Consider the following 17,302-nt stretch of genomic DNA (forward strand, 5'->3'; position numbering starts at 1 on the left):
TGCCCCCCTTTTTTAGGAATGAATTGAAACTTAGAGAAAAAGTTTGTTTACTGTTTGAAGAGTAAGAAGCCTCTGAAACAATTGGAAGAATGATCTTGTTTCTAAGTGTTCCTTCTTCCTTACTGAAGTAGAGACAGGAGAAATGTAGACAGCATGCATTGCCTGAAGTGGACTGTGCCCTTCTTCGCCTGTTTTCCACTGAGCATGATCTGTAAGCATGCTCAGAGTATTTCTAATCTCAGTTACAAAAGTGATCCTCTGAAATGTTCTTATGAAGCATCAGTGGCACATTTTTTGAAAAGCATTCAAGATGAATCATTTTACACCTGACACAGATTTTATCTTTGCTGTTAAAAACACTAAGGTAAAGTACAGAAGACATACAATTTTCCATCTCTGATTTTTTTTTTTAATTAAAAAAATTTTTGACCACACCATGTGGCTTATAGGATCTCAGTTCCCTGATCAGGGATTGAACCTGGGCTGTGGCAGTGAAAGCACCGATTCTAACCACTAGACCATCAGAGATCTCCCAAATTTGCCGTCTGTAATTTTTAAATGTACAGTTCATTAGTGTTAAGAATATTCACATTTTTGTGCAGCAGATGTCCAGAACTTTTTCATCTTGTAAAAGTGAAACTCTACCCCCAATGAATAAGCACGTCCCACCTTTCTTTCCCCCGGTCTCTGGCAACCACCACTCTACTTTCAGGCTTTATGAATTTGACTACTTTAGATATGTCTTTGGGCTTCCCAGATATCTCAGTGGTAAAGAATCAGCCTGCCGACACAGGAGATGAGGGTTCAGTCCCTGGGCTGATCCCTGGAGAAGGGCATGGCAGCCCACTCCAGTACTCTTGCTTGGAGAATCCCGTGGACAGAGGAGCCTGGTGGGCTACAGTCCGTGGGGTCGCAGAGAGTCAAGACATGACTGAAAGACTGAGCACAGATCCCTCATAAGTGGGATCATGCAGTGTTTGTTTTCCTTTAGGTGGCTCATGCCATATTTCATTATTAGCTTCAGGCCCTTAAAGTTCATCCATGTTGCAGCATGGGTCAGTTTCCTCTCTCTTCAGGCTGATTTTACACGGTACATATATACAACATTTTGTTCAGTTTTCTATTGATGCTTAGGTTACTTCCTCTTTTTGACTACTGTGAATAATGCTGCTATGAACATACGTGTGTAGTGCTTTTTCCACTTTGACTAGCTTTGTTAAATTATCTGTGAGTTTGTTAGTGAGGAAAACATTAGCCTAGTTGGAAGACTTCAGTTTCTTTCTCCTTGCCTGCTAACCATATAACTTAATGTAAGATATGTGACCGCTATGAGTCTAGGGAGCTCCCTTTTGTAAGAGGTGAAACACATCTCACAGAATTGTAATAATTCTTAAATGTAACACAGATGTAAGGAGACAAGTGACTACTTAGTTAATCCAAATATGTGTTCAGTACTTCTGAGTTTGTTGTTTGGGTGAGTTGTACCTGAAAAAATATCCACCATAACATTAAATATTGGTGTCATTAATTCCTCAACTGTATAATGTATGAATTTTTTATCTTTAAAATGTAAACAGTAACTTAAATGTTGAAAAGAAAGAATGAATTAAAAAACAAGAAAGTATACGTTTTGAGTAACAATCTGATTTTAACTCTTGGTTAATCTTTGACGAATGTGAGCACCTTGAAGGAGTTAGTGCCTGGTATTAACCTTGATAATTTATTAATAGAGTTGAAAGAAGTTACCAGTCTTTTCAGATACTACACATTAGATTTCCCCAGTTTTAGATAGAGTTGTAATGGTTTGGCACATGTGGCAACAAACAGCGTTACTGTCTTAAAAGTTGTGTTTTTTTTGTTTGTTTTTTTTTTTTAAGTAAAGAACTCAGGAAAGTTTTTCTTCTAGGCCCATCAACAGAGCAGACGAGCAGATCGTTTGTTAGCTGCAGGGAAATACGAAGAGGCTATTTCTTGTCACAAAAAGGCTGCAGGTGAGTATTCTTTTTAAGTAGTACTGAGTCTGAAACTGTTTGGCAGTTTCTTTTTTCCAGTGCCTCTCAACACAGTATTTAGGATGAAAGTCACAAGAGTAATGATGTGTTCTTGCCCTGCATATACGCCACACTGAGTACTGACCCACTGGAACACAGCTTCAAGTTAGTGTGTTAGGTTTTCCAGCTCCTCTTAGCCTAGTCTTTCTAAATCATGGAAATTGAATATGCCTTATTGGTAGATGATGCCTGGACACAACCTTCTGAGCCGGAAGATTCCCCAGAGACAGAAGTGATTGCAGTAAGTGTCTGTCAGTTCATCTTAGTTGTTTTAGAGGAGTTTGGATTTCAAATATTTAGCCATTTTGGGTTCTGGGATTATAATTTAATTCCAGCCAATTAATTTTCACTGAGTTTCTGTTTCCTAAGGTGCTGATAATGGAAAACCCATCAAAACCCTTTCCTGTGGTCTTTCTTTAGCTCCCTTCTGAATGTTTCATCTATACATTCATGCCTGTAGTATCATGCCGCTGATGACCTTCTTTAGGTATGACATTTAGAATTACTGGATTCCTTTCAGACACCTTATTTTATCCCAGTCATAAAAGTTAGTATATCTTGAACTCAGAAATAACTCTCCAGGGTCTGTTCTGTACAGACTGGTTTCTGTTGGCCAGGTAACGAACCTGAAAGCTTAGGAGTGGGAGTGGTACACCCTAAGTCGGTGTGGCCACCATTCTTCGAGCAGGCCCTGTAGTCTTCCTGCTAGAGAAAGGCACCTCCTTTCCCTGAGGTCAGTACCATAATCAGTGTCCTGTTTTTTCCTGGCAGAATCTTCTCCTATGTTGCCTTACTGCTGCAATATAGACAGCACAGTGGAGACTGGTTTAGAAAAGTCCTTCTATGTCAGCGATTTTCACCTAAAGTCAGTAATTTTGAGAGAAAATTTCAAGCCTTACGTTTGAAGAGTTAGTTTTGCCACTGAAGTGTATCCTTCAGCTGTAGGGCTGAGCACATTGTATGTATCCCATAAATCTTTGTGGTTTTAAATTTATTATTATCACTACTTGGCCATGCCTCACAGTGTGGATTGTGTGTTGATTGGCAGAATATTCTTTTTTTCCCCCAGAGAAGGAAGGATTTATTACTTGGAGCAAGAAAAGAGAACACTTGCTTTCCCAAAGCAGTGTCTCTGATTGGTAGGATATTCTGAGTATATAAAAGGTATAAAAGTTGTTGTTGTTGTTTAAGATTTATTCGTCACTTTTACTTTTGGCTGTCCTGGGCCTTTGTTGCGGTGCCCCAGCTGCTCGTGGTGGTGGCTCCTCCTGCCGCAGAGCACAGGGTTGAGGGCACACGGGCTTCAGCAGCTGCGCGCACAGCCTGGGCTCAGTCGCGCAGCTTGCAGGCTTAGGTGCTCAGCAGCACGTGGGATCTTCCCTTCCTGCTTGGGAGGGAAGTGTCTTTCATTCCTAGTCTATATTCCTGTTTTCATTGGAAGATTTAAAATTAATGCTGGGCTTTAAACACCTGTCCCCCTTTCTCTTTATCTAAATTCTTTGACTTTGTCAGGGGTAGAAAAGATAAAGGCAGTTTGTTGGATTCCATTAGCGCTAATTTTGGAGGTACAACTTTAAGTGTGGTTACTTAATCCCAGCCAGCTGATTTGATGTGGAGTTTAGACTTGTTTGAAAATAGCCTTGTGTTGTGTTTCAGAGTAGAGTTGTGAATGTGATGCTAGTTTGAGAATTAATGTGGACGGAATGAACTCAGTGTTATCTAAATTAACTTAACATCTGGGCTTGAACAGAGCTGTTTTGGGAGGTGTGGATATAAATATATCCTGAGAGTAAGCAGCTTAGTGTTTGGAAATCATGTTAGAGACGCAGCAGGGGAAGGTCCTCATCTGAGGAATGTTGGAAACAAAAGCCTGAAGTGAGAGAATTCACTAGCAGAAGAAGGGGCCTCCTTTGAAGAGCAGGGGAGACCCTGAGACTACAGTGCTAAGGACTCATATCCTCTATGCTGGGTAGTGAGTGTTCTGATAGTGCTTTGTGAATGTGTAGAGGTTACTTGATCAGCTGAGATACCAAACTCAGAAAGAAAACCTTCAGTCTGACAGGGGGTAGGGAGGAGGAGGAGGAGTACTTATTTTTACCACACTCTATTGAAAAAAATGTTAAAGAAGCTATAAACTACCAAGAACTCACACTGTTAGAGGACTGTACTGCTTAATCCTTGGTCAGCAGCTGTAACTGGGTTGCTGCAGCTCTCCCTTGTCAGTCTTATGCAGCCCAGTCTCTATGTGGATTTCTTTTCTTTCACAGACAGCAAAAAGGGCAAAGGCTTAAATGGGAAGTTGGTAACAGCCATTAACAATGTTTAGCACTCAGAGTGAGCTTTTCGGAAGGTGAGCAGACTTGAGAGTGTGTGTTTATACCTGGAAATAGACCTCGACCTGAACCCTCTCCTGAGGGTGCGGTGTCACAGAACTGACCCGGAGCACAGCAGTCTTGGTTGTGCAGTCAGTGCTGTGTGTGTGCAGATAGGCTGTGGCAGCTCGACAGGTTCATGATAGAGGAGCAGTTCAGTTCAGTCCAGCCACTCAGTCGTGTCTGACTCTGCAACCCCATGAATCGCAGCACACCAGGCCTCCCTGTCCAGCACCATCTCCCGGAGTTCACTCAGACTCATGTCCATCGAGTCAGTGATGCCATCCAGCCATCTCATCCTCTGTCGTCCCCTTTTTTTCCTGCCCCCAGTCCCTCCCAGCATCAGAGTCTTTTCCAATGAGTCAACTCTTTGCATGAGGTGGCCAAAGTACTGGAGTTTCAGCTTTAGCATCATTCCTTCCAAAGAAATCCCAGGGCTCATCTCCTTCAGAATGGACTGGTTGGATGATGTTAAAAAGTAATAGATTCTTCAGATATTCTTAATTCCTTTTCCTCATCGCCTGCTTAGTATTTACTTTAAATACTAGCCTTGTATCATGGTTGAAGGAAGGAGTTTAACCACACTGTTAGATTTCCTGAGATGAGTATTCTCTCCTGACATTTTTGTCATGGCGGGCACTTGGCTATGGGACAGATTCATTACCATGCAAACAGATTAAAAACCACCACCACAATATTGTCATTATCCTCTAATTAAAATAATTTTTTAAATAATTTTTTTTCTTTTAAAGTAACTTTTAAAGGCTCAGATTTTAAAATGACATTGGGTAAATCTTTTAAATGACAGTGTGACTCTTGCTGAGTTCTCTGCTCTTTGGGAACTCAGTCCTTGGGTGTCTTCTGTCATGTTATAGTTTCAGGATTCTACAAAGGGAGGTATTCCATTTGGGTTAAGCATAGTTTTGTGAAACTTTGGTTGGTTGAGAAACTGAACGTAAAGCAAACTGGAGCTCATACAGGGAGATAGACGTGTGCGGAGGGAATGGGAGGGATGCCCAGAGAAACTCACCCACACTTTCACAGTGAGGAATAGAATGTCTCAGCAGACTTAAACCTGAAGAAGAGGAAAAGAGATGGTCTGTATGCAGTTATACAGACTTAATATAGGAGTAAAAGAATGTTGAGGAAAAAAAATTTAATATGGGTGGAACAAAGGCTGTATAACCAACTCTGTTTTCTGATGGAGAGGGAGCATCCAGTTAGTCTGTCTTAAAGACTGTGATAGAACCTGGCAGACAATAGTTCCAAGTCACGAACTTAGAAAATCATTAAAATATTTGGATTAAGAATAGACAGAAAGCAGTGCCTGTAGTGTCAGCAAAAAGGCAAGAAGGAGCTTAATGTGTGAGAGATGCCAAAAAGTTTATAGTGAGGAGGAGATAAAAAATGAGGATTGATTGGACACAACTTGTTACTAACACTGAAAGTGAAAAGTGAAAGTGAAGTTGCTCAGTCGTGTCCGACTCTTTTCGACCCCATGCACTGTAGCCTACCGGGCTCCTCCCTCCATGGGATTCTCCAGGCAAGAGTACTGGAGTGGGTTGCCATTTCTTTCTCCAGGGGATCTTCCCGACCCAGGGATCGAACCCGGGTCTCCCTCATTCCAGGTAGACGCTTTAACCTCTGAGCCACCAGGGAGGCCCGTTACTACTTGTTAATTTTTACTGTTGCTAATAATACTTGTTATTTATACTCCATCTTGTTCCAGACAGGCTATAAAAGGGCTTACAGAGGAATACAACAAAATATAAACTCCACAGAAAGATAAAGTGGGAAAGGGCTGGGAGTATAGTTCACAAAGGCATCATGAGCTCTTGAAGGGAAACATGGCTCCATGGTTTCCAGCAATTAGCTCATTTTCATAAACTTCATAATTCTGCCTGCAGCTGCTTATTATAAATGTCGGTGAGTTCTTTAGACTTTTAACTACCAAATTCATAGTAGGCTGATGATATAACTTAGAAACAGTTCAATAAAATGGTTTGGTAGGAGGCCAAAATGATAGTCTAGGTATTCATGTGGGTAAAAAGTAATTGATAGTTAATATCTTGATATTTGTATGAGCATAATAGGATTTTGATAGGTTTTTATATGATTTTAATCTTCCCTAATTCTGTTTTTCTGATTATGTCATCTTTACTTCCTTAACTGTGAAATCTACAGTGATTTAAAAGAACCAGCTCCTCCAGGTGAAGTATGAATCAATCTCCATTTGATTATCACAGATCCCTTCTTTGAGGAAGTTAAGAATCCTTTTTTAAAAAATCCTTTTCAGGAATAAGATATAACTGTGTAGCAGAATTGCTTCTAAGACCAGTTCTCTTTGTCACAGGAAGAGTATTAAAACTCGTGCTTGGATCTTGTAATAACAAAATGATGACATATATTAATGTGCCCTGTTTTTTTTTTTTTTTAACCAGCATATCTTTCTGAAGCCATGAAGCTAACACAGTCTGAGCAGGTGAGACACTTTTAATATTTCCCACAAGGGTTAGAAAGGTTTTCTTGTGGAGACTTGAATTGTGTATAAAATAAAGTTCTTGAAGGGAAATATGGCTCCTCCCAAAACACTGCCGTCAAAAATACATAAAATGGGGAAGAGATTAGTTTTTCTAAAGGAAATTAAATGAATTGACATACACATACTACTATATATAAAATAGATAATCAACAAAGACCTACTTCACAGCACAGGGACCTCTGCTCAATACTCTGTGATGACCTTTATGGGAAAAGAATCTAGAAGAGTAGATACATGTGCATTTGTGACTGGTTCACTGTACTGTGCACCTGAGACTAATGCAGCTTTGTGAATCAGCTGTGCTCCAATATAAAGTGAAAGTCGAGACGGAATTGCTGCTGATGGCATGCAGACACTGCTTGTCCTTTTTTTCCTAGGGTTTTCTCATAGACCTTAGATTGGCATGTGTGTCTTTGAGAGACCCCTCTTAATGCCTTTTCTGATACTTAGCTCACAGTAAGCAAGCTGGCCTGGCCAAGGGGAAACCACTTGGTCTTTCCTTTGCCTGTCAAAGACCATTTAAATCCACACCTGTCTTTTCCTGAACTCCTAAGCGGTTCTGGCACTTTTATTTCACTAGTGGCTTTACATTGTCTTCTGTGTTTGGGGAGGGCCTGCCTAGGGTTTTAAAGTGCCTTTATACAAAGCTAAATCTTCAACCAAAGGTGATTTCCTGATAATAAAAGTGGCAGATACAGAGGAGTTATTTGGTAAATCTTTAATTGACTTAAGGAGATCTGAGGGATCTCAGTGACAGGGGAGAAAATACCAATTCTGTAGAAGTTGTGTTCCATTCTGGGCACTCCCTTTTGACTGTCAGAACTTCTTGTGTTATCAGTGTGATACAGACAATGCATGGAACCCTTGCTGCTAGAAGGACTTTAGCTAGTTGTAGAATAGAAGTCCAAACTAGAAATTTTCTGATTTTAAGCTGAGTACAAATAGCATTGCGAGGGCTGAGGCACATTCAAAAAAGATACAATTCAGTGTGTTGATTTGGAATTGGAATAGAACTTACTCTGACTTCTTAAACAGTGTTTTGTTTATGAATAAAGATGGTAGTAGCTTACCTAGAAAGACTATTTATTATTTTGGAAAATGTTTGGCATTCTGTAGAATTACAAACATAATATAAATTTAAAAAATTCAAGTGATACTGGCTTATTCAGAAAGGAAGATACTAGAATAGCATTTACTGGATATTATTAAAGAGAGTTTAAAAAAATGTTAAATTGTACCTTTCTTTCTGTGTAATAGGCTCACTTATCACTGGAACTGCAAAGGGATAGCCACATGAAACAGCTCCTCCTCATCCAGGAGAGATGGAAGAGGGCAAAGCGGGAGGAGAGACTGAAAGCCCAGCAGAGCACAGACAAGGAAGCAGCTGCCCAGCTTCAGGCATCTCACAGACCCTCGGCTGAGGATGCAGACGGCCAGAGCCCCCTGCTCTCTCAGAAGTACAGCCTTTCCACAGAGAAACACTTGCCTGAAATTCAGGGGGTCTTTGACAGGGATCCAGACACACTACTATTTTTACTTCAGCAGAAGAGGGAGCCAGCAGAGCCGTGCATTGGAAGCAAAGCCCCAAAAGATGATAAAACAATTATAGAGGAACAGGCCACCAAAATTGCAGATTTGAAGAGGCATGTGGAATTCCTCGTGGCTGAGAATGAAAGATTACGGAGAGAGAATAAACAGCTAAAGGCGGAAAAGGCCAGACTTCTAAAAGGCCCAATAGAAAAGGAGCTTGATGTAGATGCTGATTTTGTAGAAAAGTCAGAGTTATGGAGCTTGCCACCACATTCAGAAACTGCAACAGCCTCTTCAACCTGGCAGAAGTTTGCCTCAAACACTGGGAAAGCCAAGGATATTCCAATACCCAATCTTCCTCCCTTGGATTTCCCATCTCCAGAACTTCCCCTCATGGAGCTCTCTGAGGATTTTCTGAAAGGATTTATGAATAATTAAAAGGGAAGGCCATAGAAGAGGTAAAGAGAGGAAATAATATGGTAATACAGATAATCTAGCGCCAATGAAGAAGGGAAAGCCGCGTGCAAGGGTAGTCCCGGAGATGCCGCGCCAGGCACACTGCAGAGAAGAGGCTAGGCAGGACTCGGCACAGTCACCGCGGAGCATGTCGCGCGTCTCATTTACTGACTCCAGTGAGTGATTCCAGACCTGGCAGATACGAAACTGTTGGAGGTTCACTTTCTCCTGATACAAACCAAATGGCTACCTGGAATAATTTTTTTCAAGCAACATTTATTTTTATCTTCAGGGTTAAAATTTATAGAAGTATGTTCTGTGTAATTAATCTGTAATGCCATAAACAATAATGCGAAACCTGAATAATATGGTTGCCTGGGGGGCTGCCTTGTATTTGAAACATGCTTTCTATCATGCATTGACTGTACGCGTCTTGTCATGCACGTTTCCTTTGTCCAGTAAGGTGTGTAAGACACACCTTTCTAGAAGAAACTGTGCCACACTTTGCACTACTCGTAACATAATGATAACCTCAAGACTATCAGGAGAGATATTTAAATTTCCATTTATGAAGAAAGGAACCAAATTATTAGTTATGCTTTTTTTAATTACCAGTTTACATTATTAATCAGGGTGCATTTTAAGTTCTAACTTTTTTTGTTTATTGTGTAATGCGTCATTTGAAAATATCAAGGAAATATCCTTTTGTTTTTAATGATGCACGAGTGAAGTAATGCTAGTCGGCAGTATTTGATTGTAATAAATCAATAAAGTAATTGTATTTTATACCTTTGTTAAAAGCAAGTTTTGTTCAGCTTCTGTGTTGGAAATTTTGAACATGAATTTGAAGATGTTCTGTCAAACAATTACTTTGATACATTAGGGATTTCCTTCATGTTTTGTAGTCAGCTACCTCTACAGCTATGGTGGAAGAGAACAAGGAAGTCGCTGAGCCTCTGTGTACCCGGCCTTCGTGGGCTGGCACGCAGGGACAGTGTTGAGGCTGGAGGCAGCCGCGCTCCAGTGCAGAGCAGAGGTAGCGGAGCGCTACTTGGATCTCCTCTCTGCAGAGTCCAGTGATGTCCCAGGAGTGGGGAGAAGAGGAAGGTGTAAGTGAAAGAGAAGGGTATAAGCCACTGGGTGTGTCTAAGGCGTACACTGGGGGAGAGGCGAAAATACGGGTGAACGGCATCTCCTGAGGGGACAGGGGCAGCTGGGCTGAGGGGACAGGGCTGGACCCACAGTCTAGTGATGAAGCCAGCAGGACGGTGAGATGAAGTGGCCACGCAGAGGTCCCTTTTCTCGGGTGCCCATCGTGGTGCAGGTGAGACCAAAAATAAACTTAGCTTCTTAAAATAGGATCAGAGTTGTGTTCTCTGTTGATTGTCCATCTCAGTGTTGTAGTATCCTAGACTCGGAATACTTTGCTTGCCTAACCTTCCTTATAAAAGTTGAGATTTGAAAGATTGTGCCAGTAATGACACTGTTATTAGCCCATTTTACTTTTAAAAATGAGATGTTATGTTTTGATGTGAACACTTTGTAAGACACCCTCCTTTTCTTCCTCTGCCATCTCCCTTCCCCGCCCCGCATTGCTTTCAGCAGTATTCCACAAGGCCCTGCTCTGTGCACTCCCACTAACATCATGTTAAGTAGACTAACCTTACTTCCCCATTGTCTTTGAAGCATTCATTCACACTTTTTAGTACTCCTGTTTCATCTTGTTTTTAGATTTTGTATTTGAGTCTATCAGTAGAATGTATTGGGTTGGCCAAAAGGTTCATTTGGTTTTTTCCATAAGCTGGTTCTGGTAGCACTTAGTTGTCTTTAACATCACTCAAAACAGTTTAGATTGTATTGTGACAACTGTACATCAGTGTGCACTTTTAAAAAGTTACCAAAATTGGTCAATTTCTATGTAGCTTAAATTTTGAGAATGGAGGACTTCCCTGGTGGCTCAGATGGTAAAGCGTCTGCCTACAATGCGGGAGACCTGGGTTCGATCCCTGGGTCAGGAAGATTTCCCTGGAGAAGGAAATGGCAACCCACTCCAGTACTCTTGCCTGGAAAATCCCATGGACGGAGGAGCTTGGTGCAGGCTACTGTCCATGGGGTCGTAAAGAGTCAGGCACGACTGAGCGACTTCACTTTCACTTTGAGAATGGAAGAAAATATTTTCGACATATTATGCTTTATTATTTCAAGAGAGGTAAAAATGCAACTGAAATGCAAAAAAAGATTTGTGCAGTGTATGGAGGTGTTCCGACTGATGGAATGTGTCAAGAGGTTTGTCAAGTTGGCGATTCTTGCTGAACGATGCTCCACAGTCGGGTAGACCAGTTGAAGTTGATAGCGATCAAATCGAGACATTGAGAACAATCCCGACATACTTCAAAATATCCAACTCAAATTTGAAAATCAGTTGCACCAGTTTGATTATGTTATTCCCTTTGATGTTTGAGTTCTACATAAGTTACAAAAGAAACCTTGACCGTACTTCTACACACGATCCTCTAATGAAAACATTCATTTTTAGAACAGGAATGGGCAATGTGACAATGAAAAGTGGATACTGTTCCACGAGGTAAAACAGCAGAGATCATGGGGCAAGTGAAATGAACCACCACCAACCACACTTAATTCAGGCCAGTCTTCATCTAAAGAAGGTGGTGATGTAGATATGGTGGGATTGGAAGGGAGTCAGTCCTCTATTATGAGCTCCTCTGGAAAACCAAACAATTCCAAGTGTACCGCTTCCAGTTAGACCAAGGGAAAGTAGCGCTCAACAAATAGTGTCTGGAATTGTTCAACAGACAGTGCGTCATCTGCCATCAGCTCACGTTTCTTTGATGATCAGGCAAAACTGGCCGCTTGACTGGGAAGTTCTGATTCATCCACTGTACTCACCAGACATTGCACCTCCGGATTTCCACGTATTTGGGTCTTTACAAAATTCTCTCAATGGAAAAAAATGTCAATTCCCTGGAAGACTGTTAAGGTACCTGGAACAGGTTGCTTTGCTTGAAAGGATAAAAGTATTGGGAAGATGGGATTATGAAGTTGCTTGAAAATTGGCAAAAGGTAGTGGAACAAAATAGTGATTGAGATTGTTCAATAAAGTTCTTGGTGAAAACAAAAAATGTGTCTCATTTTTACTTAAAAACCGAAGGAATTTTTTGGCCAACCCAGTATATCCCTTTTGACCAGATGACTTGCAGCAACCTAACTGTCTCCATGGAGTGAGTGAAAGTCTGATTTAGCTACCCCATGGACTACACAGTCCATGCAATTCTCCAGGCCAGAGTACTGGAGTGGGTTGCCTTTTCCTTCTCCAGGGGATCTTCCCGACCCAGGAATCGAACCAGGGTCTCCTGCATTGCTGACAGATTCTTTACCAACTGAGCATCAGAGTGGATGCTTAAAACACTATTCCACAAGGCGCGTGGCCCATCTCCTAACTGGGGTTTGTAGGTGCTCTCTTCTGTGTAGCTTAAGGCCCTGAAAGGGATTTAGGGAAAGCTTTCTTCCACTAAATGAAATTGAATTATGCGTGTACTGGGAGTGGAGTACACTCCTGTCCGTCCTTAGTGGTGGCCTCTGCTTTTGAACCCAGATAACTGGGCATTAGAAAGCAGTTTTAAATTCTTACTCTCAGCTTTTCACAGAATGTCAACAAAAACATTTCTTTGAGAAAGTTAGTATGTAAGTCCATACTGAATTCAGAAACCATGCTTATGAGGAAATAAGATACTTTAAAAATCATTCTTGAAGCCATTGTCTATCCCTAGTGTTTTAACACAAGGTTATTGAAATAATGAAAATACTTTGTCTCTAGATAAGTTAATTCAAAACATTAAAACACTATCTTTCTGCTTTTAACACTGTATAGATACTTTTAAAAACCTGTAGTTGGGTTTTATTAGTTTCAGGTGTACATACAGTGATTTGTTATTTTTATAGATTTTACTCATTTAAAATCAAAATATCAGCTGTATTCCCTGTTCAGTATATCCTTGCAGCTTATTTATTTTATTCACAGTACTTTGTACCTCTTAACCCCGTAACCCAGTCTTGGCCCTCCCCACCTCTATGTCCCCAGTGGTAACCAGTAAGTAGTTTGTTTTCTATTTGTGAATCTGTTTTTGTTACAATCATCTTTTAAGGTGATAATATACAGGATTTGTCCTTCTGATGTATTTCACTAAGCATAGCACCGTACTGGTCCATCCGTATTAATGCAAATGGCAGAATTTTTTTCTTCCTTAAGGCCAAGTAATACCACATTTCACAGCCATACTGACACGGGAGGTCGTGTCTCATTGTGGTTTTGATTTGCATTTCTCTCACTAGCAATGTTGCGCGTCTTTTCATGTGTGTGGGCCATCTGTCTTCTTTGGAAAAATGTCTTTAAATTTACTGTCCACATTTAATTAATGATGTTTATATAGTTCAGATACTAACCTATATTAGTCATAACACAAGTATTTTCTCCTATTCAGTAAGTTGTCTGTGTCAGTGGTTGCCTTTGTCGGACAAGAACTTTTGTTCACTTTGGTCTCACTTGTTTATTTTTGCCTTTGTTTCCTTTTCCTGAGGAGACAGATTTAAAAAAAAAAGTTGTGATTTATGAGTGTTCTGCCTGTTTTCTTCTAAAAGTTTTATGATTTCTGGTCTTAACATTAGGGTCCTTTATCCCTTTTGAGTTTCCTTTTATGTTGGGGAATGTTCTAATTTCATTCTTTTACATGTTAGCTGTCCAGTTTCCCCAGCAGCACTTACTGAGGAGCTTAGTTGGCCGAGTGTGTGGGAGCTGGTTTCTGGGCTGTTTTGTTGCATCGCTGTTTTTGCGCGGTACTCTACTACTTCAGTTACTGTAGTTCTTAATGTAGTTCAGAAGTCAGGGAGCATGATACCTTTTGGCTTTTGTTCTTTTTTCAAGATTGCTTTGGCTGGAACCATTTTTTATGTGATGTTAAAATTTTTAGGATCTTTAAGACCTATTTTCTAAAAGAAATTGAGGCCCTGAAGGTGGGACTTATGTAAACTTGCATACCAGATTGGCAGCAGAGCCGAGGGGAGAGGTCTAGACTAGCAGTCCTGGGCCACTTTTCCTGGGCCGCGCTTGGGTTGTTGTCACTTTCCTACCGTGGCCCAGCGGCCTGGTCACCAAGTTCCTCTCAGGCGCATACTCCCCACTGCACCCCCGCTACTGTTCCCCAATAAGTTGGAGACCACCCGCTGAAAGCGGAGCTCATCCTTAAAATCCCTTGTAGAAATCGTAATGTCCACTTTCTGTAGTTCCCTTTTTCATCTTTGAGGAGTTGTGACTGAAGTTTTGTTGTTTTAAAAGATGAACAAACCCAGAGTGAGGCAGTCTGCTACAGGGTGTATTTACAACCTATCTGAAAAGACGTGACCTGTGATAATAGTAACAGCTATTATTTACTGAATCATTCTAGACAGTAATCTTTATCATACTGTGTCATAGTCCTAGTGTAGCCTAATTGAAGATCTCTGCCAGAACGAGTGGCAAGACTCTCAGGATTTGTCCACCTTGTCCCAGCTGGAAGCCTGTCCTAAGTCACCGACCAATGGTGCCATCTAGTGGATGGTGAGAAACTGACTCTTGTTCCCTTGGAGTTTGTGGTGGGTTGCAGATGAACACGAAATCATTAGTTGGTGTCTAGTAAATCATTCTGTCAAGAGTGGTTTTGCATTTATGAATAAGCCAAAAAAGGTGTGCAATATGAATACAGGCACCATATATTTAGTGAATACCACTGTCCACAAGTACTACAAAATGATAAATGTTTGTGCAATGTGAATACAGGCACCATATATTTAGTGAATACCACTGTCCACGAGTACTACAAAATGATAAATGTTGCCCTCATGAAAGTAGTGATGTGGTCAGAAGATGGGGAGATGGCTTCCTAGGTAAAGAACAAAGGCGCAGTTAAATGGGGAGGAGGAACTGAGTAATCTTGGTCAGAATGAGGTCATGGCAAGGCACGTGAGGAAATATTGGGCAGCTCCAACAGATTGTCCTTGTCCATTTCCTAGGAGTGAGGGGGCCAGGGTCAGGTCCTGGTCTTGAGGAATGGAAAATACTTGGGTTATGTTGTCAAGGCTAGGATTTGCTCAGTAGCCAAAAGGGTCCTGGTAAGCTGGGGCCAGTTTTTACGGTCCTCTGTATGGTAGACATTAAGTGAGGGGGGCGGGGGAAAGAGGTAGTGTTTTCTCAGTATGGCAGAAGGATGAGAGGTGGAGGACTCAAGACACAAATGAGATTGTCTTGAAAGTACAAGCCCAGGGAGAAAAAGGATACAGTACAGTTTACATACTTAATGACCTCATCAGGGGTTTCCAGAGGTAAATGAGAGTTTCTTGAGAGAGAGGTTAGGAAAGGGAGGCTGTAGAGATTTGAGGAGCCAGATGACATTCAGGCCTATCTTCCTGGAAGTCGGTTCTCCAAATAAGTCTTGGTACTGAGAGTACGAAGTCCCAGGGCCTCCGTTGCTACCAACAGGTTTTTTATGGGCTTCAGATCATATTATTTCCCTGTTCTTATGAGAAAATGCCTGTGTTCAGGGAAGGGCCCAGGTATCTGAAACATGCTGATCACTGCTGCAAAATTCTTTAGTTTCAGCGTGAATAAAAACAAAGTTGTGTGGAGGCAGTAATAGGGTCACAGACCAATTTTATTTAAATAACCAACACTTTGAGTCTTGTGGTGAATTCTAGAAGGACATTTGCTTTGGTCTTTCAGGTTGAATATAGTACTTGAATTAAAAAAAATTTAAAACATAGACTCATTTGGCACAAAACCGGCAAAAGAATGAATAGGATCACAGTTCAAGACAGGGACTTGGACTTTGGTGTGACTTTTCAGCCCAGCTGAAAAACAGCACTGCCTTTCCATGCTGTGTTCAGTTGCACAGTTGTGTCTGACTTTGCGACCCTCTGGACCACAGCCCACCAAGCTCCTCTGTCCATGGGGATTCTCCGGGCAAGAAAACTAGAGTGGGTTGCCATGCTCTCCAGGGCATTTCCCAGACCTAGGAGTCAAACCAGTTTCCTGCACTGCAGGCAGAATCTTTGCCTACTGAGTCATCAGGGAACACAGCTCAGTAATAGTAAAATAAGTAAACAGTAAATCTACTTGTGGGATTATAAAGCTACTAGAAATATTTAGCATTACATACTATTTGGTTTTTCCCAACTAACATACCAGTTTTTATATAACACATGATCTATGCTCTGTAAAGCAGAATAATACAAAAGAAAGACTTGTGGGAAGTAAACCAACAGCGATCATCCCCTTACCCTCAATCCTTTATACTGGTTGGTACTCGAGTATCTTAATCAGGAAAACACAGATGATGCAGTTTTTTAGTTCCTGTGGTTTTAAAAAGCGAGTAATTTCAGGATGACTTAAGTGTTCATCCCTGTCTTACCTCTTAATAAACCCTTTCCCCCAGAGTTTAGACAGTAATGGAACTGATAACTGGTTGAAAAGATGTGAATGGTATGCCAAGACCAAAATCTGGACTCCCTAACTCAAGTGCCATACGTGAAAGTGGAGTACAGTAGGTCCTACGTAGTGCCTCAGAGATCCACTAACCAGGACGGATCCCTGACTCGAGATTCTAATTTCTGGAGCTTGTACTTTTTTTTTTTTTTTTAAAACACATAACCATATGTCTCCAGGCTCAATTTAAGTGGGCTTACCACTGCAACTTTAATTTCTCCTCAGGGAGGGTGTGTGACAGGGTGAACAAGTCACATGGTAACCAATTAACAGATGTTTCAACTTTTTTACTATTAGTCCTAGAATTTGTTTCTGAAATTCTGTAGCTTCACTGGATTTTGAAAGCTTTGATTCAAATAATCTTTTGTTGTACAGTCACTTCAGCTGTTTCAAAAATGCAGATTTACCCAAGCATGATTAATATATAGGGAACAATTTGAACATGTTTGCTAAGTGGGAATTCTGACTGCAGGAAAAACCATACTGAAGAGTGTGGCGCCTGGACTGTCACTGTGGTATCGAGCCACACCCATCTATATCTGGTGCTAAAACGTTCCCTCTAGTTTCAGATAACCTCCTCCTAACCTCTTGACAGTATCTCCATCACAAGCTGCAACCCTTCTGATGCCCACTTCCAAAGCCAGCCTCCGGTCTTCAAGGTAAAGTGCCATACTTGCAGTGTTAATCTGTTTCTTAAACATTTAACACATGTAAAACCAGTACTGCCTTTAAAAAATGTAGTTCTGATAAAGGTTGTGAATGTTATGCCCACATTCTATCCCCCCCACCCCTTTCAGTCCCATGGTTTTTATGGGACTTC

General features: G+C 41.1%; 1 protein-coding gene across 3 annotated transcripts in view; it reads left to right on the forward strand.

Annotated features, from left to right (window-relative positions):
* The window catches only part of NRBF2 (nuclear receptor binding factor 2), a 31,183-nt gene extending 19,092 nt beyond the window's left edge, over nucleotides 1-12,091 (forward strand). For 2 of the 3 annotated variants that reach the window (XM_042241156.2, XM_004021396.5), the window contains exons 2-4: nucleotides 1,907-1,991; nucleotides 6,865-6,905; nucleotides 8,223-12,091. In XM_042241156.2, coding sequence (XP_042097090.1) covers nucleotides 1,907-1,991; nucleotides 6,865-6,905; nucleotides 8,223-8,933 — 837 coding nt within the window. In that variant the 3' untranslated portion in view covers nucleotides 8,934-12,091. The remainder of the gene's footprint in view (nucleotides 1-1,906; nucleotides 1,992-6,864; nucleotides 6,906-8,222) is intronic. The other variant, XM_004021397.5, reaches the window with a different exon arrangement.
* The last annotated feature ends 5,211 nt before the right edge of the window (nucleotides 12,092-17,302 follow it).

The sequence above is a fragment of the Ovis aries genome, chromosome 25 (genome assembly GCF_016772045.2).
Source record: "Ovis aries strain OAR_USU_Benz2616 breed Rambouillet chromosome 25, ARS-UI_Ramb_v3.0, whole genome shotgun sequence".
NCBI lineage: Eukaryota > Metazoa > Chordata > Mammalia > Artiodactyla > Bovidae > Ovis > Ovis aries.